Source organism: Oncorhynchus masou, chromosome 11, assembly GCF_036934945.1.
Source record: "Oncorhynchus masou masou isolate Uvic2021 chromosome 11, UVic_Omas_1.1, whole genome shotgun sequence".
Classification (NCBI taxonomy): Eukaryota; Metazoa; Chordata; class Actinopteri; order Salmoniformes; family Salmonidae; genus Oncorhynchus; species Oncorhynchus masou.
Genome location: NC_088222.1, coordinates 38,093,468 through 38,119,396, shown reverse-complemented (window position 1 = coordinate 38,119,396; position 25,929 = coordinate 38,093,468). Strand labels below are relative to the sequence as shown.

The 25,929-nt window shown below is 42.2% G+C and overlaps 1 protein-coding gene and 1 long non-coding RNA gene across 5 annotated transcripts; both read left to right on the top strand.

Annotated features, from left to right (window-relative positions):
* Positions 1-2,771: 2,771 nt before the first annotated feature.
* Positions 2,772-4,201, top strand: LOC135548642 (uncharacterized). Its single transcript, XR_010456862.1, has 2 exons — positions 2,772-3,409; positions 3,810-4,201. It is a non-coding gene; the product is annotated as an uncharacterized LOC135548642 (long non-coding RNA).
* A 4,526-nt stretch (positions 4,202-8,727) lies between these two features.
* Positions 8,728-20,406, top strand: uimc1 (ubiquitin interaction motif containing 1). 4 transcript variants are annotated; one of them, XM_064978450.1, is made up of 17 exons: positions 8,728-9,143; positions 9,419-9,488; positions 10,304-10,428; positions 10,740-11,066; positions 11,549-12,329; positions 12,503-12,630; positions 12,754-13,188; positions 14,796-15,155; positions 15,261-15,319; positions 15,442-15,596; positions 17,927-17,982; positions 18,172-18,511; positions 18,688-18,769; positions 18,930-19,053; positions 19,238-19,286; positions 19,408-19,456; positions 20,060-20,406. In XM_064978450.1, exons 1-17 carry the CDS (start codon positions 9,033-9,035, stop codon positions 20,286-20,288), a joined length of 3,480 nt encoding a protein of 1,159 aa, XP_064834522.1. In that variant the 5' UTR covers positions 8,728-9,032; the 3' UTR covers positions 20,289-20,406. The 4 variants fall into 4 exon arrangements, with proteins under 4 accessions (XP_064834522.1, XP_064834521.1, XP_064834523.1 ...); XM_064978449.1 differs by having other exon boundaries at positions 15,442-15,611; XM_064978451.1 differs by lacking the exons at positions 19,408-19,456; positions 20,060-20,406 and having other exon boundaries at positions 15,442-15,611; positions 19,171-19,258.
* Positions 20,407-25,929: the final 5,523 nt, after the last annotated feature.

Sequence of the window (25,929 nt, the reverse complement as noted above, 5' to 3'; positions counted from 1 at the left end):
ACTTACAACCAGACTTTGGACCACACAGCAACTCCACTGAATTGCAGGCTAATGATTGCTTTGCAATGCTTGCAGTTGGCCACTGATTCCTTCCAAACCAGTCATTGTTGAATTTGCCGTTTCCAACTTGTTGTGTAATGTTTTTGGCCAATGAGCACCGATACGTTTTATCTATAATTTCTCTTCATTATTTCTCTTCATATGACAAGGATTTAAAAGGATTTGCCAGTATATTGTTGACTTGATTCATGATGATGTCTGCTTGCTAAGATTTTGAAAATATGATTAGTCCAATCAAAGCTACTGTTGATATAACGTGATTTGACGTAATTTTATCTGTGGCTAATGAGCTTGAGTCTTATTGGATGGGCACTTCTAATGTCAATCTATAGCAGCACCCAAGTGGCTTGAATTTTCGAGCTCGACCCATAGACTTGCTGGTGACATAGTGTCCCCATGAGTGACAGAACACTGAGCCAATCATTGTGCAACTAGAGAACATTCCCAACCCCATACACTCCGTATTTTCCACTGGCTGCCCCACCACAGAAAAAGAGACCAGGTTTGTATGCGACTTTATTAACTCAATGATTTATTTTAGTTATTACATTGTTTGCAAACTGATATGTGACACGTATTAATGCCAAAATAACATGCAAAACAGGCATGTTATTTTTTCTTTGGTAAAAATGTGAGGCTCAAAACAGGTGGCTCTGCCCCACCTGCCCTGAATGATGGATCGCCACTGAAAACAAATGTATATTTAATTACCCTACCAACTAACCTTACAATCATTAAAAACCCACAACCCCATTCCACTACTTTGACCCTATCTGCTCCTGCACCATGCCAACAGCCTGGGAGGAAAGGACACCACCACTCATTACACCCTGTAACTCTTCTGAAGTCAAATCTCGTACACACCAATACTTCCCTGCAACTACCACTACATCTATTTTCTGTGATTTAATTTCCATTTCTGCGGTACAGTTGATAACCATTGCTTAGAAGCCAGCTAACCTTACTGAAGCATATATCACTCATTGGCCTATCCCTCTGTGCTGGCACAGATCTACTACTCACAGGGATCCTCTCACCCTTGACCTTTCCTCCTTTACTTTCTTCACTGCTTTAGCATACGACAGCTTCTGCAATACTCTGAGTCTACCCACCTCAAGCTTTCTCTCTGGCACTGGACACGTCCGAGGCCCAGCAACATGGGCACCCCTACAGTTAACACACACAACTTTATCCACTGAAACTACACAATCCTCTATCCCATGCCTTCTTGCACATTTCCCACATCTTGTAATCTCCCTCCTACAAACTTCTGTGACTTGACCATAAACTTGGCACATGTAACAGCGCAGTGGATTTGGCACAAAAGCTCCAAAAGGATAACTGATATATCCTAGCATGGCTCGGGTTCCAAGCTCTTCACCACACCTTCCACCTCATTCCTCTTCTCCTGACTTTGCTTGAGGCCCGGTGGCATCCCGACATAACTCCATCTCATAATCCTCCTGCTGACCTCAGAAACATGTCTTCTCCAGGCACCAACATCTTAACAGCATGAGCAGTGGCCACATACAGAAAAACCGTGTGCATATTCTACCTCAGCTTTCAGACCAGTGCCATGTGTAATTGTGACGACAGAGATACTTTTTAATTATGAGATTGTCTTCAGAGAATTTCAATTGCATACTCCTTGAATCTCCTCTCCAAGCCTCCTTCTCAAAACCAATTTGGATGAGAAAACCAGAGGTCCTTCTCCTCTGATGGGTTTTGAGGAGGTGAGACGACGCGAGGAGGATGCAAGATTCTCCCCTTGTCTCCGCCCTAACATTGGCAGTCAATTGCCGCGTTCAAGTGCTAGTCGGAACTAGGAAACACAGAAATGTCCCGATTTGCTAACTGATTGAACGCGGCACGTGTATAACTACAACCTATTAGCAAGTCGGACAAGTTTACAGTCCCGACTAGCACTTGAACGCAGCAAATGGAAGAATCTCAATGGGATCATCTCAATTGCATACTCCTAGAGTCCTCTCTTCCTCAAAACCCATGAAGGAGGTCAGAGGGGAGGAACCTCTGACCTGTCATCCAATGGGTTTTGAGAAGGACGCAATATCAGGTGGGACAATTCTAGCCAATGAGAGGGCAGATATGCATGTGAACAAGCACAAAAGTTTACACTAATTACCACAGCCTATACCCCCCCCCCCTAAAACAAATGAAAACATGTGCTTTTTGGTCTTAATTTAAGGTTAGGAATAGGGTTAGTAGTGTCGTTAAGATTACAGTTAGGTTTAAAATCAAATTTTAAAAAGAGAAATTGCTGAAATAGGCAGGGTTGCTTCCCAACCGAAACATTTGGTACATATATTATGCGGCAGACCGGGGAGGGTTGGTCAAAACGTTTACACAGAGAGCAGGACTAGCTCAGTTTCAAGGGTGTTTATTTGAATAACAAACCAAAAGAAAATAATAGGTCTCCCCCATGAGACCTTCTCCGGGGATACCTTCTTCTGGGCTCCGGGTCTTGCTATATCCTGTGGGGAACAAAAACGGACCTCCCTCCCTTTATCTCCAGAACCATCCCCAGCTATACATGTGCTGTCCTTCTGGCAGCTTTATGGGACCCCTCCAGCTGGTGAGCAATCAGCCCTTGATTACTCACCAACCACAATCAGCCCCAATTAGTCCTGGCTGGAGAGCCCGTCGAGACCTGGCAAGTCCAGTAGAGGGAGCCATCGCCTCGTGATGTATACTCGGTCTGTCACCAGGGCTCGACCAGTCTCCCCCTGATACGCCACAATTATGACGACATTTTGTGAAGTTTTTGTTCGTTATGGTGTTCGGCGAGGGTTTTGACGGCTGTTCCTGCACACTACATTTTGTTCTGGAGTATATGCCCCTTCGTCCTTGATTGGTCAACTGTAAGGGTGACGTACATTTCTTCTTCTTCAGCCCGAAACTCATAGGTGGCGGCAACACACCCGGTGTAGTCTACCATACAACTTTAAAGAAGAAGAAGCCCTAAACTCAGTGTGTATTCAACATGGCGAACAACAACTTCAAGCATAAAAAACAACAACTTCAAGCATCGATTTACCGAGGAGGGACAGAAGTACCTTAACCACTATAATTATAGCCATGCATTATATAAAGAACAGCATGTAAATGCCAATTAATGGAGGGTGATTGCGGAAACGCTGGGGTCCAATCCAATCACTTGTTTGAAAAAGTGGGGTATGGTTCGCAACAAGTTTGTCAAGGCAAAGAAAAGAAAAGAAACAAGGGCCACAGTGGAAATGCTTGTGGAAAAGCTACTACAGAAATGTTGCTGCGGGCTTGTTCAGCACGGGAAGACTGAAAGCAACATGATGTCTTCACCAAAGGATGAGAGGTATGTTGTATTTTCTATTGTAGTCACTGAAAAGAGTAGCCATGTTTTGCTAACTATAGCGCTGGCTAGTGGCTAGCTAGCCTAGGAGCATACTCGTGCAGAGAAAGCAAGCCAACTAAACTAAAGACCTTTACAACATTTGATCAAACATTATTTTGTCAAAGAACATCATACGCTTCCCAAATTGGTAAAACCAAAGTCAAAGTTTGGTAGCTAGGTCAAGCTGCTCAAAATGTTGAAAACGTTTGAGCAGAATTGAGTAGCTGTCCAGTCTTGCTCAACTGTTCAAACCTTTGCAAAATGATAAGTCTATTGTAGTGTCGGTTAATGATATTTGATGTTCATCGAACGTTTTGGATGGTAAGGATGTGTATTAAATAGCCCTTTTTTTTTATTTAAGGCACAAACACCAGTGAATGGAGACATCACCTGGTTTTGTTCTCTGCGCCCCAGCACTGTCTGTTCACCGGCCCCAAACACTACCTCTCCAGACACTCTTAATTCCCTCTCCGCAGGGCCCTGGCACCTACAGCTGACTTCATGGATGAACTCTTGCCAAAACTCTGGGAGAAACTTGATCACCAGCTGCAAGACAAGAGGAGGACGTGGTCTGAACAACTGGGACTACAGTGAAATTAAGTTTGGTTGTTGTTCAGACATCTCAGAAGTTAAACACATTTGTTTCCATAGACACTTGTTTACATGTCTGTTCTCAGCAGACACTTTTGTACTGTGGCTTACTTTCGGAGCCCAGAAGCAAGAATAAAGGTTTTATTTATGTGTGCTGAAAAAGCTCTCTTGGCATTTCTTCATCTCAATACAAGGTGTTTCAGTGCATTCTTTGAACATCAAGTGCTGTGACAATGTACAGAAGAGCTGTGTGCCACAGACTTGAAAGGCTTTCTTCTATTTGTGGTGTACTTCCAACATTACTAAATAACTTAACAGTGACATCAGAATCAGGTTTCATTTTATTAACAAGATTAAAACTACATTTTAGTACAAAGTACTTTGATTCAAAGTGCACACAAAGAACCGAGTTTGCGTCCATCTAGGGAGGAGTGAGCAGTCGAAACAAAGGACTATTTGGCATGATTGGCTGGCCTTGAGTTGTTGTCCTCGCCTAACCACGTCTTTCTGCAATGGCACAATTCCAGGGGCTGCAAGGATGAGGAGCCATGTGTGGTGTCTGGTTTCCTCCAGACCAAGACTCTTCCTAAAGCTGGCCGCCAGGCCAAAATGAGCAATCGGGACAATGGCCTAGGTCAGGGAGGCGACCAAGAACCTGATGGTCACTGACAGAGCTCTTCTGTGGAGATGGGAGAACCTTCCAGAAAGACAACCATCTCTGCAGCACTCCACCAATCAGTCAGTTATGGTAGAGTGGCCAGAAGCTACACTTCAGTAAAAGTTACATAACAACCCACTTGGAGTTTGCCAAAAGGCACCTAAAGGACTCTCAGACCATGAGAAACAAGATTCTCTGGTCTGATGAAACCAAGAGCTCTGTCAGGGTGACCATTGGGTTCTTGGTCACCTCCCTGACCAAGGCCCTCCTCCCCTGACTGCTCAGTTTGGCTGGGCGGCCAGCTCTAGAAAGACTCTTGTGGTTCCAAACTTCTTCCATTAAAGAATGATGGAGGCCACGGTGTTCTTGGAGACCTTCAATGCTGCAGAAATGTTTTGGTACATTTCCCCGGATCTATGCAGCGACACAATCCTGTCTCGGAGCTCAACGGACAATTCCTTCGACCTCATGACTTGGTTTTTACTTTGACATACACTCAACTGTGGGACTTTATATAGACAGGTGTGCCTTTCCAAATCATGTCCAATCGATTTATTTTACCACAGATGGACTCCAATCAAGTTTGAGAAACATCAAGGATTATCAATAGAAACAGGATGCAACAGAGCTCAATTTCTTGTCTCATAGCAAAGAGTTTGAATAATTATGTGCATAAGGTATCAGTTTATTTTTAATACCTTTGCAAAAATCTCTAAAAAACAGTTTTCACTTTGTCATTATGGGGAATGTGTGTAGATGTATTTAATCAATTTTAGAATAAGGCTGTAACGTAAAACAACGTGGAAAAAGTGAAGGGGTCTGAATACTTTCTGAATGCACTGTATGTGTGAACAACATACAACTCCGATTTAAAATATTTTTCTCAAAGTTGCTGACATGCAAGAACAAGATGTCTGGACAAGTGCAGTATTTTCAGGAGACAAACTTGGATTAGGGAGGAGAGGCAGGAGGTTGAGGAAGAGGGTGTGCTTGAATTGTTTAAGAAATTAGGAAAATGGGAGATGGTTAGTTGAAAAATGGTAGAAAATGTAAACAGAGTAAGCTGAACAACGGATAGACGAGAGGAGAAATGGAAGTATCGGAGGTCAAATCAAATTTTATTTGTCACATGTGCCGAATACAACAGGTGTAGACATTAGTGAAACGCTTACTTACAAGCCCTTAACCAACAATGCAGTTTAGAAAAATACCTAAAAAATAACATAATTAAAGAGCAGCAGTAAAATAACCATAGCAAAGCTATATACAGAGGGTACCAGTAGAGTCAATGTATGGGGGCACCGGTTCGTCAAGGTTATATGTAGAGTTACTAAAGTGGGAGGTGTGGTGAAGTTCTCGGAGCCCAAGGGTCAGGATAAAGATGAATCTGACAGTAATGATGAGTTTGACATTTTGGGAAAAAGTGGGCCCTTGATTTTGGCTGATCCATGGTTTGAGGGTAGTGGAAATGGAGTTAGGTGTTGTGGAATTGGTGACGGTAACCCGGAGTGGTCTTGTGAAAATTGTTTGTTTCTGTTGGTCAGAGGGAGCATGAGCTCCACATCAAACTGAGGATAGAGATGTGAATTGTTTTGCTCTCAAGAAAAGGGCGCCATGGAAAAGAGTGAATACTGGGGTAGCGGTAAATGTGAAAGTGGACCAACTGAAGGGGAAGATTCTCGGTGTTTGTGATGCTCGTCGTTTGATGCGACGCAGACAGGGTGGCGTGAGTGGAGAAACAAGTCAGTTTGTCCTTTTGAGTTTGGATGTTGAGGCTTTGCCCGACAAAGTGATGTTAGGATATATCAGTTAACCCGTACAAGCTTTGTACTAAATACATTACCTTGTTACCAGTGTCAGGTAGGAGGGAGGTTCCTAGGTGTGAGAAGTGTACAAAAGGGCCTGAGGCATAGGAATGTGTAGAATTGGGGAAAGAAGCAGTATGTGTAAATTGTAGGGGTGCCCATCAAATAATTTTATTGGTCACATACACATATTTATTGCGGGTGTAGTGAAATGCTTGTTTTCCAAGCGCCGACAGTGCAGTAGTATCTAATATTTCACAACAATACACACATCTAAAAGTCAAATAATGAAACTAAGAAATATATAAATATTAGGACAAGCAATGTCGGAGTGTTATTGAATAAAATACAGTAGAATATAGTATATACATATGAAATCAGTAAAGCAGTATGTAAACATTATTAAAGTGACCAGTGATTCCATGTCTATGTACACAGGGCAGCAGCCTCTAAGGTGCAGGGTTGAGTAACCAGGTGGTACCCGGCTATTGATGGCTATTTAACAGTCTGATGGCCTTGAGATAGAGGCTGTTTTTTTTTAGTCTCTCGGTTCCAGCTTTGATGCACCCGTACTGACCTCACCTTCTCGATGATAGTGGGGTGAACAGGCCGTGGCTTGGGTGGTTGATGTCCTTGATATTTTTGGCCTTCCTGTGACATTGGGTGCTGTAGGTGTCATGGAGGGTAGGCAGTGTGACCCCGGTGATGCGTTGGGCAGACCGCACCACCCTCTGGTGAGCCCTGCGGTTGCGGCCGGTGCAGTTGCCGTACCAGGCTGCGATACAGCCCGACAGGATGCTCTGAATTGTAAAAATCTGTAAAAGTTTGTCAGGGTCTTAGAGGCCAAGCCTAATTTCTTCAGCCTCCTGAGGTTGAAGAGGCGCTGTTGCGGTTTCAGATATGCGCAAATGCTGACATCTATCCACATTTTTTGGTTTGGGTAAGTTTTAATAGTCACAAATGGAAACAACGTCCTGATGAACTCAGTCACAGTGTCTGTGTATACATCAATGTTATTCTCAAAGGCAACCTGGAACATATCCCAGTCCACGTGATCGAAACAATCTTGAAACATGGATTCCGATTGGTCAGACCAGCATTGAATAGATCTTCGCACGGGTACTTCCTGTTTGAGTTTCTGCCTTTTGGAAGGGAGGAGCAGGATGGAGTCGTGAACTGTTTTGCCGAAGGGAGGCGGGAGAGGGCCTTGTTGTCATCACAGAAGGGAGAGTAACAATGGTTGAGAGTTTTTGAAGCACGAGTACCACAGGCAATGTGTTGTTAGAACATAGATAGCATTTTCCTCAAATTTGCTTTGTTTAACATCCCCAGTAACAATAAATGCATCCTCAGGATGTGTGGTTTCCAGTGTAGTTACTTGAAAAGCTGTCGTAGCTTTGACTTGAAGGGGAATATACACAGCTTTATACGAGATTTGACATCAGAAGAGTTACAGGGGGTGTCCTGTCATTTCAGGCTGTTGGCTTGAGGTACGACGAGACAGATTTAATGGAGTAGGGTTGTGGGTTTTTAATGAGTGTAGGGTTAGATGGTAGTTTTTTTTAAAGTCCCAAGCATAATATAAGGGAGTTATAATCCAGTCTAGTTGGTGGCAGTAATGCAACATTTATTGGATACCAACCTCCCTTAAACCTCATCGAAGAAGACAGATTGACAGGAGCCTCTTACTTCAGGTGCTCACTTCACCTCTTGCGCTCAGACCACACCAAAGACAGTTGCAGCAAAGATGGTGTGGTTGTGGTAACGTTAGCAGAACCCATCCTCTTTGGCAGTAGGGTTTAATCCTGACTTTGTACATTTTTCTACAGATTTCTACAGTTTGTTCGAAATAACGAATATTATGTGTGTGAGCTGGAAATGTTATCTGGGTCAATGAGTATAAGAGTGTTGTGATAATATTTGGATTGGTCGAGAAAGCCACAAAGGGGGGTGTTTTGAGAGTGCCATAAAGTACTTTGCTGGCCTCTGCTCACACGTTTGGACATTATTTTCACAGGGATGTTTAATACACTTTGCTGTAGTTTCATTTGTGCACAGTTTTTAACTGGTCCCGTTAAAAAAGCATGCTCTTCCTGTTTGAAATGTGCAATTGTAGTGCTGTATTGCACCGTACATTTCAGCCAAAGACAGAACAATGAAACGTTTTAGTTACAAAAATATTAGTTTCAGTCCCCTTCAAAGTTTGACCTCCCTTTTATTGAGTCACGTGATCGAAGAAAACATGGCTTCTTGATTCGAGATTTGTCAATGTTTTGGTAAAAGTAGGAATCCTACCAACTAACACTGGATGTGATTAACAGTCTTTAACTGAATGATTTGTAACTTAAATTCCATGTATCGTTATATACATAGCTAGCTAAGTAACTGTTCTACTTTCGGTTTTTCGTAATTCGCAGGAAGATGAGTGTGCAGACATCCGCGACACAAGTCGTAAGGATAGCTAACGGTAGCTAGCTAAGCTAACTTACCGTCTATATTTGTTATCAAACACCAAATTCAACCCAGCAACATGCCTCCTCGGAAAAAGCGAGAGAACAGATACGCTGATGATGGTCCCAGGAAACGACGACGAGCAGTTGATCATGAAGAGGACAGAGTCGTCATCTCAGACAGCGACGATGTAACGTTACCCAGCTGAACTGACTCGTTAGCTAGCTAGCTGGTTACACACTGGCTAGCTAGCTACACGGATACAGAACTACCTAACTACTGGTTATCTATATGTGTATATTGACCTATCATTAATGGTTAACTACAAAATAATAACTCTATACTATACTTGATAATTGTCGGCCAAGTAGTATTTCTGCTTCAGACCACTTATGTCTCAAAGAAAGGCACCTGACCCAAGATATAAAATAATCTGTAATTGACAACTCGTCTCTTCTAACCCAGGATGAAGACTTCAGACCAACATCATTAGAGGAGCATAAACGGGAGAAGGATAGGAAAATACGATCTAACGGTATACTGTCCAATATACGTCTCCTTATTTGTAACGTAGCGAATTAGACGTATCATTCTCATGTAGCACATTAGCACTTATAATGGACTAAAGGAGCCTAGCGTTAATTGTTTATAATCCGAGTACCTTACATGTTCTGTTTTGACTCTGGAAGCCAAAACGGCCAAATACTCAAACCTGAGTCAATTCTCAATTGCAGTATGGTTATAGAAACATAAATCTCTACTTTCATATCACATCAAAATAATTTCACAAATGCAAAATACACACTTATTCTACACTGTTTTAACTGGTGTTAACACAGTTGCAGTCAACAGTATTTTGTGACAACACGTTTGTCTTCCGTTTAGATGCAGGTAGCTAATTAGCACAGGTCTACTGTCTGTTTTCCAATAAACATAGGCTGTAACATGGATATATGGCCGCTTGAGAACATTAACCCTATAAAGGTGTGTATCAATTGAACCTTCTTTTTTTATATATATAATTATTTCTAGCTGATACGAAAGATAAGGTTGTTATGCTTTTACATTTTAGGGCACATCAACAGATTTTTCACCAAATCGGCTCAGGGATTTAAACCAGCAACCTTTCGGTTACTGGCCCAACGCTCTTAACCGCTAGGCTACCTGCCGCCCAAAACCGTGATACAAGTGATGCGTGTCAATGTTCAGACTGAGCGCCGAGGCTCCTTACACAACTCCACTGTACATATTGTAATGGAGTCATGATCAATCACCAAAATGTAACCACTGAAGCACTGCTAGTTGGAGCTTTGTCATCTACTGTACTGAAGCTGTCCCCTCTCATCTCAGAGATGACTGAGGAAGAAATGCTGGATCTGGCCATGAGGCTGAGTGAACAGGAGGCCAGCAACACTGCTCTCAGGCAACGACAGGAGGAGGAGACCATGAGGAAGGCCATCGCTGAAAGCCTCTATGTAAGTGTTGAGAATACTGACAGATATAAAAGGTTGCCTGGACATTTCCTCTAGGACAGTCACAGTCCTCGCCATTATTTTTGGGGTCCTGTGTGGCTCAGTCGGTAGAGCATGGCGCTTGCAACGCCAAGCGTCGTGGGTTCGATTCCCGCTGGGACCACCCATATGTAAAAGTAGTGGCCCCAGCCGACTTGTAAGTCGCTTTGGACAAAAGCGTCTGCTAAATGGGATATATATTTCAGATAAAACCACAAATGTTTCTCCCATTGTATCTATTCCTGTGATACATGAGTGTTGTTCTATCCCTCCAGGCGGACAGACACACTCATCCCCACTCAGAATCTCTGCTGGTGGACGGGAGCCCTACCCAGAAATGTCAACGTTCCCCTCCAGAGGCAGAAAGCAGCATACAGCCCCCCAGGCGGAAGCTCTCTTACCCCAACCATGATGTGGCTGACAGGGAGGGAGCCCACGGTGTAGGTGTTAGTGTAGGGGCTGCTAACCCAGAAACCAGCAGGAGGGGGGAAAAAGAGGCTTGTCCATTACTAGATATGCCTGACCTGTCTCAGACCCAGAAGGTCTACTCCCAGTCTTCTCCCCTCAGCCAAGCTTCCACCTCCATGCCTCTCTCTTCACAGGTCAGTGGTGCCTCATTATTTGTCTGTCATGGCAATCATGTAGTTCTGTCTTTCTTCAGGGGCTACTATGGGCCTAAATCTACCTTCTATGAGTCTGATTAACACAAATCTTCAGGTTAAAGTATCAATAAGCATTAATGTAGGTCTAGAAGAACCAATTACTTACTTATATCTAAATGCCACATCTTTCAATCATCACCAGTCTAGATTGCATTCCAAATCAATTTAGTTCTAGTGATGTTACTGGGACGGCAGGGGGCCTAGTGGTTAGAGTGTTGGACTAGTAACTGAAAGGTTGCAAGATCAAATCCCAGAGCTGACAAGGTAAAAATCAGTTGTTTTGGCCCTGAACAAGGCAGTTAACCCACTGTTCTTAGGCCGTCATTGAAAATAAGGATTTGTTCTTAACTGACTCGCCTAGTTAAATCATGCTAAAATAAAAAACAAAGTTATTTTAATCACATTTTCTATGCCATTTTAAGGAGGGGTCTTCTCTAAAGAACCCTTTCGGAAACCTCTCAGCCCAAGTCGAATCTCAGGAATGCAAGTCCACAGAGAATGAGTCCCAACTCAGGAAGAAGTCCCCTGTATTCCCTCTCGCCACTACAGTCCCCTCAGCCAGCAAACTCATCCTGTGCCTGCATAAGCTCAGCCAGGACCTCCTAGTAGACTGTCAGGCCTCTGGGTTCCTACTATGTTCTCAAGAGAGTCCTCCAAGTGTAACTCTTTCCACAAAGTCCCAGATGTCTCAGTCTTTTCAGCCAAAGAGCCCTACATTCTCCAAAAGCCCTGTGTTCTCCAGGACAGAGAAAACTGCAGGTGGGGAACCAGGCCAAGGGAGTCCCCCTATGTTCTCTGAGACTGATTCAGGAAAGGAAGAAAAAGAGGCAAGTCCAACTTTTCCTAAAAGTGCCATGTTCTCCAGTAGTGATACAGGAGAAGAAGAGAAAGCGGCAAGTCCCACCTTTCCCGGAAGCCCAGTCTTCCCCAGAACTGATCAGATAAGGGACCAGGGTCCACAGAACTGTATTGAAAGTGTCTCTACATCAGAAGACCATGAGGATAGAGACAGAGAGGATGGGAAGAGCGGTGAATCCTCAAAGTGCCTTCCACCACGCCTCAGAACAACCCTGTCCCTGAACAAGAGACTCATGCCTATAAGGAAGACAGCTGGAGTTGCAGACAAAGTTGTTGACCAAGAGGAACGTCAGGGTGAATCCTCGCAGAGCGCTGTAAACAGGATTAGCACACCTGCAATGTTTGGTATGTTTTCTATTGTTTTAACAACTATCATACATACAGAATAATGTTACACCAACACTGAGTTTTAATGAGAGCAAGTAATAGCGGTAGGGCAGGTTCATATGGCCTCTTCCTGCCCTTTGGCTTTCTATGTTCTGATCCTATGTATGTATTGGCATGATTGTTCTCTTTAGCTGCAGAAGAAGACCTTAATTCAGAGGAACTTACATTGGCTTTTGAGACTCAGCCAATGCAGGAGTTAACCAGTAATATGGCGCTACGCTGGTCAGATGATGACGAAGAGGAAGGCGGTCCTGCAAAGGTAATGCCAAGGAACTACAAGAGATTGTATATTAGCAGTACTGTTATTTAGCCTTTGACTTCACCTGAAACCTAATTTACAGTGTATTGTGGGAACTTCTCTCTCTTCTCTCTCTCTTTTTAGTCGGCTCAGTTGCCCAGCCCAGTCTTCCCAAAAGAAAATGACCTCCCACAACCAAGCAACCAATGTCTCTCCACAAACACCAACCACCACTGTTCCCCTCCACACATACACAGCCCCTGCCTCGTCCCCAAGAAACGCACACACATCTCCGAAGACTCCGCGTGCGAGGACGGAGAGAGCCAGTCCAAGCGCATCCGGAAGAAGTTCACCTTCAAGGGCATGTATGGATCTCCTTCCCCCTTTCTCCCCAAACAGGCTGCAGGTAGAGGGAGCCAGGATGAGGCACAAGCCAGATACCCCTCTTCCCACCATCCCCAGGCCTCTTCCAGCCACCTCTCTCCCCCCACAGGCGGCCAGGGGGATGGGGGAGTGGTGTGCTACTATTGGGGCGTGCCTTTCTGTCCGCGAGGGCAGGACCCAGATGCCTACACGCAGGTTATCCTTTATCTTTCTTCTGATGTAGTCTTAATTTATTATTCTCTCTCATAGACATTCTCTGGATTGGGAGTCAATGTGGGTATCTGACATCTGGGTACACAAAAAGGGGCATATAATGCATTTGAAAACGATTCAGACCCCTTGACTTTTTCTGCGTTTTGTTATCTTACAGCCTTATTCTAAAATTGATTCAATTGTTTTTTTCCCCCTCATCCATCTACACACAATACCCCATAATGACAAAGCAAAAACAGTTTCAGACCCTTTACTCAGTACTTTGTTGAAGCACCTTTGGCAGCAATTACAGCCTTGAGTCTTCTTGGGTCTGAAGCTACAAGCTTGGCACACCTGTATTTAGGGAGTTTCTCCCGTTCTTCTCTGTAGATCCTCTCAAGCTCTGTCAGGTCAGATGGGGACGTCTCTGTATAGCCATTTTTAGGTCTCTCCAGAGATGTTCAATCGGGTTAAAGTCCAAGCTCTAGCTGGGCCACTCAAGGACATTGAGACTTGTCCCGAAACCCCTCCTGCGTTGTCTTGGCTGTGTGCTTAGGGTTGTTGTCCTGTTGGAAGGTGAACCTTTGCCCCCCATCTGAGGTCCTGAGTGCTCTGGGGCAGGTGTTCATCAACGATCTCTGTTCTTTGCTCTGTTCATCTTTCCTTCGATACTGATTAGTCTCCCAGTCACTGCCGCTGAAAAACATCCCTACTGTATGATGCTGCCACCACCATGCTTCACCGTAGGGATGGTGCCAGATTTCTTCCAGACGTGACGCTTGTCATTCAGGCCAAAGAGTTCAATTCTTTCATCAGACCAGAGAATCTTGTAGGAAGAGTCTTGGTGGTTCCAAACTTCTTCAATTTAAGAATGATGGAGGCCACTGTGTTCTTGGGGACTTTCAATGCTGAAGAAATGTTGTGGTACCCTTCCCCAGATCTGTTCCTCGAACACAATCCTGTCTGGGAGATCTACAGACAATTCCTTCAACTTCATTAAAAAAAAAAATTTTTAAGTACCTTTTGTTTAGCCAGGCATGTCAGTTAAGAACAAATTCTTATTTTCAATGACGGCCTAGGAACAGCTTGCTTCATGGCTTGCTTTTTGCTCTTACACGCACTGTCAACTGTGGATCCTTTATATAAACAAGGATGCACCTTTCCAAATCATGTCCAATCAATTGAATTTACCACAGGTGGATGTAGAAACATCTCAAGGAGGATCAATGGAACTAGGATGAACCTGAGCTCATTTTTGAGTCTCATAGCAAAGGGTCTGAGTACTAATGTGCATAATGTATTTTTTTTATTTTTATAAATGTGTTAACATTTTTTTTTAAACAGTTTTTTTGCTTTGTCATTATGGGGTATTGCATGTGTATTGTGGAAAACATTTTATTTAATTAATTTTAGAATCAGGCTGTAATGTAACAGTGCAGAAAAAGTCAAGGGGTCTGAATACTTCCCGAATGCATTGTATAAATTCTGTGTGCTACTGTATTGTAGACACTCCATCCATCATTTTGTAATATTTCATTGACCTGATGTCAGATGTCATGACTTTTAACTGAGTATGTAACTGATAGCAATTAACAGATTTTTCCTTCCAGGTGATCATGTCCCAGCTGGAGGTGTATGAGAAGAGCCTGAAGGAAGCCCAGAGGGGTCTGCTGAGGAAGGCAGGCTGGGGGGAGCCTGTCCTTCCTGGGCCCCCAGAGAGACCTTTTTCCAGGAGGGGACGCCCCAAGAGACACAGGGCCCCAGAACTTCTGGAGGAAGAGGAGGAAGAAGTCCATGGAGTGAGAAACCAGCAGGAAGAGGTCGTGGAGGTGGTAGAGGATGATGAAGAGGAGGGTGAGGAAAGGGAGTGGCGGCGGTCACAGGGAGGGACAGAAGAGGGAGGGAGGAGAGGAAGACTGGAGTGGAAGGACTATCAGTCACTGTTTGTGTCCACTCCTGAACAAGACGAAGTGAGTATTGCTTAACATTTGTCAATACTTATAGGGAGCAATACATGTATGTATTTCTAAAGGCTCTCCCCCAGAAAAGTATCTCTTTGTTTTGTCTTCCCATAGAAATCGCCCTCACCTGTATTTCATGTAGAATCCAATCAACAACAAATTCTACCTCGAAGGTAAGAAAGGGAGGCATGAACTGCTACATTATACAGTATGGACCTAGCTTGTCTAAAATCTCAATGATACAAGTCCTTTAAATGTGCACAGGAATGAAAACATGTTGATTTCTAATTTCCAGGAGTCTTGGCCTTAGAAAAGAAGAGAGAAGACCATCGCCACTGCCTGTCCCACTGGAGAAGGAAAAGGAAGAAGATGAAAAAGAGGGAGTGAAGAGGGAGGAGGAAGAAATAATGGGGGAGGAAGTGGTGGATGTCGGTGGCTTAGAAGTTCCAGGTATAAGAAATGATGGTAAGACTTTACTTGACACCCAGCGTCATAACATATTGTGACACTGTCATAACCATGTAATAACAGCAGACAATTTCTCATAACCTGTCATAATATGGTCATAACACTGTCATGACACATTTTTAGACCTGTTGTGACATATATTGTGTTATTTTATGGCCGGTTATGATACCTACAGTGCTTTGCTCCACTAAAAGTTGTGTGATTATGCTTCAGGACTTAGAGGTAGTTTGTGGTTTAGCACGTCACCACTTCATTGCTCCAGACCAGCGCAAGGGGGAGTTAGAGCACTGATTATGATTTTGGGTCCTACTGTGTCTCTAACTGACATTGAATGGGTGACATAAACCTAAATAGAAACTGTTAATTGTGCACAACTTCAGTATTACTTACTAAAACTGTTGTTACACTAAGGTTTTATTTGATTTTATTAGGATTTTTTTGCTTGTACTGTAGGCCACTCCCAACCTGTCACGTTGTGCAGCGCCTGAGTCATGCAACGGTCTAAAACACTGCATAGCTGTGCAAGCTGTGTTGCTTCAGATGCTGGTTCAATACCTGTGCCGGCCTCTACTGGGATACCCATGAGATTACTATTTTATTTGGTTTCTCGCCCTCTAAAATCAGAAATAAATAATTCTAAATAACAAACTGGCTTTATTTTCAAATTAGTAACAATGTCTCACCCCACGTTCAAGAATCACCTTTTTCTCGCTCTATTTACGTTATTTGAAAACAAAATCATCTACAAAATATATATTTTTAAACAAAGCAAATTATTATTATTATTATTAATCATTTAGAATTATATAAAAGCCCATTGGATATTCTCATAGATATAATTAACCCTGTTATGAGCAGGACAATATACAGTGGGGAGAACAAGTATTTGATACACTGCTGATTTTGCAGGTTTTCCTACTTACAAAGCATGTAGAGGTCTGTAATTTTTTATCATAGGTACACTCTTCAACTATGAGAGATGGAATCTAAAACAAAAATACAGAAAATCACATGATTTTTGAGTAATTAATTTGCATACTTATTTTCCACCATAATTTGCAAATAAATTCATTAAAAATCCTACAATGTGATTTTCTGGATTTTTTTTCTTCTAATTTTGTCTGTCATAGTTGAAATGTACCTATGATGAAAATTGCAGGCCTCTCATCTTTATAAGTGGGAGAACTTGCACAATTGGTGGCTGACTAAATACTTTTTTTGCCCCACTGTACATTAATCTCCAATCCAAAATTAAATCTAGAATCGGCTTCCTATTTCGCAACAAAGCATCCTTCACTTATGCTGCCAAACAAACATTCATAAAACTGACCAACCTACCGATCCTCAACTTTGGCGATGTCATTTATAAACTAGCCTCCAACACTCTACTCAACAAAATGGATGCAGTCTATCTGTTTTGTCACCAAAGCCCCATATATTACCCACCACTGCGACCTGTACGCTCTCGTTGGCTGGCCATCGCTTCATACTCGTTGCCAAACCCACTGGCTCCAGGTCATCTACAAGTCTCTGCTAGGTAAAGCCCCACCTTTTCTCAGCTCACTGGTCACCATAGCATCACCCACCCGTAACACGCTCTCTAGCAGGTATATCTCACTGGTCACCCCCAAAGCCAATTCCTGCTTTGTCCGCCTTTCCTTCCAGTTCTCTGCTGCCAATGACTGGAACGAACTGCAAAAATCACTGAAGCTGGAGACTCAAATCTCCCTCACTAGCTTTAAGCACCAGCTGTCAGAGCAGCTCACAGATCACTGCACCTGTACATAGCCCATCTGTAAATAGCCCATCCAACTATCTCATCCCCATACTGTATTTATTTATCTTGCTCCGTTGCACCCCAGTATCTCTACTTGCACATTCATCTTCTGAACATCTACCATTTCAGTGTTTAATTGCTGTATTGTAATTACTTCGCCACCATGGCCTATTTATTGCCTTACCTCCCTTATCTTACCTCCTTTGCACTCACTATATATAGACTTTTATTTTTTTTTCTACTGTATTATTGACTGTTTGTTTATTCCATGTGTAACTCTGTGTTGTTGTATGTGTCGAACTGCTGTGCTTTCTTGGCCAGCTCGCAGTTGTAAATGAGAACTTGTTCTCAACTAGCCTACCTGGTTAAATAATGGTGAAAAAATATTAGAAAGGTGTGCCTAATGTCTATTGTTTGCTATACTTTATGTATATGGTTACATTTAGAACTAAATACTAAATGTTGTGAGCTTCACTTCATAATATATAGCTTTTAATTGGCTTTCCTCTATTTTTTTTGTTGATTCTGATGGCAGAGACCCAACTCAGTGACGATGGCACCCAAGACCTGATGGTCACCAACCCTGCACGGGTCAGTAACTTCTGCACTACAAATGACACACCAAAACAGATCATTCTGATTACAGTTCTGACTGATTCTCCTTCTTTCATCCAACACCTAGAAATTTTGGCTGTGTTCATCGAATTGTGAGGTTGTGTTGTAGATGTCTATCATAGTTGTGTTTTTTTTATGTCTGTGGTTTGATTTGGTTACCCCAAGCCCCAACCAGAGAGGCAGTCCCTGCCTCAGATCCAGACTTTTCTCTCATTACCCCATCCTCTGGAGCAGCGTATAGAGGGGATGGAGGTGAAAGAGGAGAGGAGGAGTGGCCATGTTAGGAGTCCTGCTAGAGGAGAGGATGTGAGGGTGGAAATGGAGGAGACTGGGAAGGTACAGGGTGGGGTCTCAGAACCTGCACCCCCTCAGAGCCCCAGCATGGACTGTCCCATGTGCATGCGCCCCTTCCCCCTGACTGAGATTGAGCTGCACGCTGCCTACTGTGACGGTAGTACCGCTAACATGGAGGGAGAGGAGATGATGGCTCCGAGCCAATCGCAAGGTGAGAACGCGCAGCAAGACACGCATACAGCAGACACTCGTTTCTTCAGCTCAATCTAAAGTAATCTCTGTTGTTTATGCAAGGATGTTGACAAAGGAACAATGCAAGTCAAGGATGTGTAGTGAAATATTATGTTTGACCCCAGAGCGTAAAACAATCCCTTGCTTAATTTGTAGTTACAGTGAAGTCTCATAGGAAGAGGACCAGAAGGGGAGAAAGAATTGGAGAGGAGCAGCCCTGTTCTTCTGGCTCTGGCAAGTAAGTAGGTATGAGTGGATTGACCTTGGTCTAACAGCTAGTCTCCTATACCTAGTTTACATTCACAGGGAATGTCACTTTAGGCTAAATTATTTTGACATACCTACTATAGAGTAACCCGATCATACCTTTTAACCTATCTGTGTTGTCTTCCGAGCAGGGCAGTGCAGGGAGAGAAGTGCTTCCTGTGTCAGCAGCTATTTCATCTCCGGGACTATGAGAAGCACGTAGAGGACTGCATGAGAAACCAAGAAGTGTCCAAGGCTGCATCCAGGGCCGGAAAGGTACTCCTAGTTAGCACTATTGCACAGCATTATACACTGTATATGTAGTTGTTATCTAAACCAAGCCAGCTGTTGTAGACCATTGGTAGTTAATTTCCGACAGTGTGGTTTCCCTAGCTGTCGTGAAGCACTCACCGTTGGTCTTCTGCTCTTTCTTCCCTCTGTGTGATGGATGATCTTCCAGAGTGGAGACTTGCTGAGTGCTTTGGACCAGACAGAGCACAGAGATTTAGGTACACTCACTCTCTCAAACTGTGATGATGTTGTTTTACATGTTCAAAATGCCTCGTTCCACCTTGTTTGAATGGGTGAAAAAGAGAGCCAATGTTTTCACTCTACTTTGTCTCCTTTTAGAGACTGCTGAGGCCGGACCATGTGATGCTGCCTTCAGGAGCCAACACAGGTAAGCAAAACAGGAAATGCACTAATGGATTGTTTTTGGAAACTCCATTTGACTAATGCTACTGTTGCACCCACCTCTGGTGACACAGGCTGTTCCATGTGTGTGATAGGTAGGGAAGTCTGATAAGCAGACCCTGGTTGGGTATGTCTGTCAAGGATACACCCTGATGAATAGCTCTCTAAAGCATCATAGCAACTCCATTATATGCTTATGCCTTCATATTTGTCCATTGTTGACTAAGACTGTTGTGTACCCTTATGTAAAGTAGTTATTCATTTGAAGTGGTGTATTTTCTTCTGGTTTAATAGTTTATGAATGCATATTAACATATTTTGTGAATATGAGATGGTAAGCAGACCGCGAAGTTTAGTGCTTACCTGATTGTTTGGTGACTATCGACAGTGTCACTGTAACAATATCAGTGTACTACCTCTAGCTCACACCTGGATCATGTTCATTAGGCACAACATGGACTGAAAGAGGGAGGAACGACCTGGACATGTCCAGTAAACACTTTTCCTTTTTCAATGCATAAAGTTTTACTACGGTGTGCTCTAATGATCATGACCCTGCCATTTCTAACCATGTGATTGTTGCTTTCAGTGGCCTTATTGAGGATCTGGAAGAGTCTGGGGGAAGTGGAGACATCGCCGTCTCAGGTTTCAGAGTGAGCACCTCGCCCATCCGATCCTTCACCTCCATCTCAGAAGCCACAGACTGCCTTATTGACTTCAAGCGCCAGTACTCTTCCTGTACTTCCTCCTCTTCCTCCTCTAGGCCCAGACAAAGAGGGAGGAAATTCAATAAGAAATTCAAATTTACTAAAAAATAGAAAATACTGTCAACTTTTTTTAATACCACTGCATATCTTTTCTTTGTATTGTTTGTTACACTGAATCAAGTGATACAAATGTGTGTTAATGTGTGATTAAATAATACATCTAAATGTTTATTTTGTGTACTTTCTTACAAATCTGTTAGATTCGATTCATCTTTACACACTAGAAAGAAATGCACACAGTGACCCAAACTATGGGCTCACATTATATTCTTATTTAAATAAGTGACTCCAAAATGACATGATACATTGCACATGTTGGATCTTTAATTTGAGCTAGTTTGCTACAGCAGGATAATAATAATGCAAGTTATCATTTTTGTATGAGTTAATATATTTTTTTCTAAGGTAAAATCAAGTTTGAAATTTTTAAGTGGAAATTACAAACTTTAGAAGCATTTTTCAACCTCAAATACACAAGTAATACATTTCCTGCAGTACCTATTGGGCACAACATCATCTAAAACGCAACCAAAACAAACTGCAAATGCATCCAAAAGTTCATCACCAGCTTGATGTAGTCATTGAGTGCTAGGAATATGGGACTCGATAGTACATTTTTGATTAAATACACAATTGAATTTGTCCAAATACTTATGACCCCTTCAAATGGGGCGACTAGATCCATTAAGTCCTTTCATTTCTAAACTGTAAAACCGATATTCATGGAAATACCCTTAGATAAAAGGTTTTATTCTCTACTGTGAAAATATTTATCAAATCCCAAATTTTAGCGTCACTGTCCAAGTATATACATAGGGTATGTATGAAAGGTAGCCTAAAATAAAAGGTGACATTCTTGACTGTGGACTGTTCTAGTGTTGGAAGCCAATGTGAACGGCAGAGACTCAATGTTGTAAAAGCGGAAATAAACTCAGTTGAGATTAATCTTGTTAAACTATTGCGGTCGGTTTCTGCCTTACCTGGCCTCTTTTCTGGACCCCACACCATCTTCTGAAATCTGAAGTGAAATGGGTGTGTGGCTCCCCAAAGAACAGCTTTCAGAAAGTCTACTGACGACACAACAGTTGTAAGCCTGATCAGCGAAAACGATGAGACAGCCCTTTAGGGAGGTCAGAGACAGCAACTTCTCCCTCAATTTGAGCAAGACAAAGGAGATGATCGTGGACTACAGGAAAAGAAGTGCTGAACAGGCCCCCATTGAAGAGACTAGTGGAGTGGAACGAGAGTTTCAAGTTCCTTGATGTCCACATCACCATCAAATTATCATGGTCCAAACACACCAAGACAGTTGTGAAGTGGACGCGACAACACCTTTTCCCCCCAGGAGACTGAAAAGATATGGCAATAGTCCCCAGATCCTCAAAAAGTTCTTCAGCTGCACCATCGAGAGCATCCTGACCGGTTGCATCACCGCCTGGTATGGCAACTGCTCGGCATCCGACCATAAGGTGCTACAGAGGGTAGTGCGTACGGCCCAATACATCACTGGGGGGAAGCTTCCTGCCTTCCAGGACCTATATACTAGGCGGTGTCAGAGGAAGGCCCCAAAAATTGTCAAAGACTCCAGTCACCCAAGTCATAGACTGTTACCTCAACTAACCTGTACCCCCGCTCATTGACTCAGTACCGGTACCCCTTGTATATAGCCTCGTTATTGTTATGTAATTTTATTGTGTCAATGCAAATAGTCCGGGTAGCCATTTGATGCCATATTAGAAAGGAAATATGCATAGCAATTTTACTAATCTCAACAATATTACAAGCATTAATTTAGGTCTGCTTCAATGGCTTTTATAGGTTGGCATTAGTCCTCATTGTTAAATGAGGACTAACGTCAAATTTGAACAAGTTATGGTACTTTGGTATGTCCAAACACAAGTATTTAATTATATTGAAATTAATGCATTTTAAGGTGATGTATAGTGCAATGTCCTTCAAAATGGTTTTCTGGACAAACTACATTTTTTATTACTATTATATGCATTCTTTTATAGGCAACCTGTAGTCTGAATATTGATGAATTGTGGTTTAACCAATGTACAGTTGAAGTCGGAAGTTTACATACACATAGGTTGGAGTCCTTAAAACTCGTTTTTCAACCACTCCACAAATGTCTTGCTATCAAACTATAGTTTTGGCAAGTCAGATAGGACATCTACTTTGTGCATGACACAAATATTTTTCCAACAATTGTTTACAGAAAGATTATTTCACTTATAACTCATTGTATCACAATTCCAGTGGGTCAGAAGTTTACATACACTAAGTTGACTGTGCCCTAAACATTGTGGAAAATTCCAGAAAATTATGTCATGGCTTTAGAAGCTTCTGATAGGCTAATTTCCATAATCTGAGTCAATTGGAGGTCTACCTATGTATTTCAAGGCCTACCTTCAAACACAGTGCCGCTTTGCTTGACATCATGAGAAAATCAAAAGACTTCGGTAAAATAATTGTAGACCTCCACAAGTCTGGTTCATCGTTGGGAGCAATTTCCAAACGCCTAAAGGTACCACTATCATTTGTACAAACAATAGTACGCAAGTATAAACACCATGGGACCACGCAGTCATCACATCTGTCTCCTAGAGATGAAGGTACTTTGGTGCGAAAAGTGCAAATCAATCCCAGAACAACAGCAAAGAACCTTGTGAAGATGCTGGAGGAAACAGGTACAAAAGTATCTATATCCACAGTAAAAAGAGTCCTATATCGACATAACCTGAAAGGCCGCTCAGCAAGGAAGAAGCCACTGCTCTAAAACCGCCATAAAAAAGCCAGACTTGGGTTTGCAACTGCACATGGGGACAAAGACCGTACTTGTCCACTGGTCTGATGAAACAAAAATAAAACTGGTCATAATGACATCGATATGTTTGGAGGAAAAAGGGGGAGGCTTGTAAGCCAAAGAAAACCATCCCAACCGTGAAGCACAGGGGTGGCAGCATTATGTTGTGGGGGTGCTTTGCTGCAGGAGAGACTGGTGCACTTCACAAAATAGATGGCATCATGAGGGGGGGGGGGAAATTATGTGGATATATTGAAGCAACATTTCAAGACATCAGTCAGGAAGTTAAAGCTTGGTCGCAAATGGGTCTTCCAAATGGACAATGACCCCAAGCATACTTCCAAAGTTGTTGAAAAATGGCTTCAGGACAAAAAAGTCAAGGTATTGAAGTGGCCATCACAAAGCCCTGACCAAAATCATATAGAACATTCTCCAGGCAGAAGTGAAAAAGCGTGTGCGAGCAAGGAGGCCTACAAACCTGACTCAGTTACACCATTTCTGTCAGGAGGTATATGGGCCAAAATTCTCCCAACTTGTTCTGGGAAGCTTGTGGAAGACTACCCCAAAACGTTGGACTCAAAAAAGCAATTTAAAGGCAATGCTACCAAATACTAATTGAGTGTATGTAAACTTCTGACCCACTGAGAATGTGATGAAAGAAATGAAAGCTGAAATAAATCATTCTCTCTACTATTATTCTGAAATTTCACATTCTTAAAATAAAGTGGTGATCCTAACTGACCTAAAACTATAATTTTTACTAGTTACTAGGTATAAATGTCAGGAATTGTGAAAAGCTGAGTTTAAATGTTTTTGGCTATGCTAATGTAAACTTCCAACTTCAACTGTATGTTGTCTAATATAGTGGGTTGTCAACAATTTGATCATGTACTTTTTAACCAAAATAAGTATTATTAATAAATAAAATGATTCTTAGTCCACAGTACTTTTTACTGACATATCAACCAATTGGTTGAGTACATTTTTTACATAGTTCTTGCTTTTGAGCTTTTTTACATTTTAACTATCTATTTTCATAATCTTCAAGGTCTCTACTAACAGGAGTGGTGAGATATTCATCCCAAACCAAATGAATTGCTGCCTTTTATCCCATATCTTTGGTGACTGATTTGAAGTTTTCAGAGATTGATTTTTGGTTTTCTGACAGCCCTCTGAGTAGGCAAAGTTAGAGTGCCACAACCCTGAACTGCCGCAACCCAAAGTTGACCAATTATGTAAATTGATGCAGGAATGCTGGGGGATTTGACCAATCAAGTTCAAGTGAAGATTTTTTTTTCACATCCACTTCTAAATCCATTGTTAAAACATGCTCTTCTAGACGGTTGAGAATAGGGTTAAAGGGTTAACGTATCTGATATAGAAGTTGTATTAAGGGACTAAAAACGTCACTTACTTTATATAGACAGGTTGTCACGCCCTGACCTTAGAGAGCCTTGTTTATTCTCTATTTGGTTAGGTCAGGGTGTGACTTGGGTGAGCAAATCTATGTTTCTATTTCTTTGTTGGGCTAGTATGGTTCCCAATCAGAGGCAGCTGTTTTAGTTTATTTATTTTATTTAACCTTTATTTAACCAGGAAGGGCTCATTGAGATTTAAAATCTCTTTTTCAAGAGGGTCCTGGCCAAGATAGGTAGCACCAAGTCATTACAAAAATTACAGACAAACAACATGAAAAACTACAAGTAATCTAGTAAGAAAAGAGTATAACAAAATTAAAAACAGCAAATTAAAAACATTGACAGGTCAGAGAATCAGTCTCATTATCATTCATCAGTGATTTAAAAATACCAATCGGGACAAGTTCTTCCAGTTTAAAAGTATTTTGTAAGACGTTCCAAGAGGATGGCGCAGAGAACATAAAAGCCCTTTTACCAAATTCAGTTCGGACATTTGGAACAGTTAGCAGGATAAAGTCCAGCGAACGAAGAGAGTACCCACCACATTTCTGAACAATAAAAAGCTCAAATTGTTGTATACAATTGCTCAGAGAAATAGATTTATTTATTTTTTTAAATGATTGGATCCCCTGTTTTCAATATACCAGCACCTTCCCCTTGTGAGGATAATGACACTGAGCCTTTTTCTAAAATGTTTAATGAGATTGGAGAACACATTGGGAGGGATCTTAGACCATTCCTCCATATAGAATCTTTCCAAATCCATGATATCCTTCTTTTGTACTTATGGACTGCCTCTTAAATTCAAACCACAGGTTCAAGTCCGGACTCTGAGACTGATGATTTAACCATTTCTTTGTGGATTTTGATATGTGCTTGGGGTTATTGTCTTGCTAGAAGATTTACTTGTGGCCATGTTTCAGGCTCCTGGCAGAGGCAACCAGGTTATTGGCAAAAATGTTCTGGTACTTGGTAAAGTTCATGATGCTGTTGACCTTAACAAGGGCCCCAGGATCAGTGGAAGCAAAATAGCCCCATGACATCAAAGATCCACCAACAAATTTTACGGTAGGGATGAAAGTGTTCCTAATGTTTGGTATATGTTTTGCCAAATGAGCTCCTAGCCTTACTCCTCTTTCCTTTGCTGGGAGGATATGAGTCTATTTCTAGTGGCCATTCTGAACAACACGGTGGCAACTATGATTACCTGTGGGTACATGTGTTGAGCTATCGTGTGAGATTGGCTTCATCATCGGTATGTATAGTACCACAGTACCATAGAAACGCCACTGGCTAAATCATTCTTCAAGTCTCAGTGGGAAAATAATACAATAGTGATTGTGTGATCAATAGTGATAGTTTGTTCTCTATCACTATTGTGTACCAGGAAATTTTAGACGAAAACCTGATTGCCTCTGCCAGGAGTCTGAAACTTGGCCTCGAGTAAATCTTCCAGCGAGACAAT

Excerpts from the sequence above, each read along its gene's own strand:
- uimc1 (XM_064978449.1), top strand. The coding sequence starts at position 9,033 with ATGCCTCCTCGGAAAAAGCGAGAGAACAGATACGCTGATGATGGTCCC. Across the intron at positions 9,489-10,303 it reads TAGGAAAATACGATCTAACG|AGATGACTGAGGAAGAAATG; the intron begins GTATACTGTCCA and ends CTCTCATCTCAG. Across the intron at positions 10,429-10,739 it reads CCATCGCTGAAAGCCTCTAT|GCGGACAGACACACTCATCC; the intron begins GTAAGTGTTGAG and ends CTATCCCTCCAG.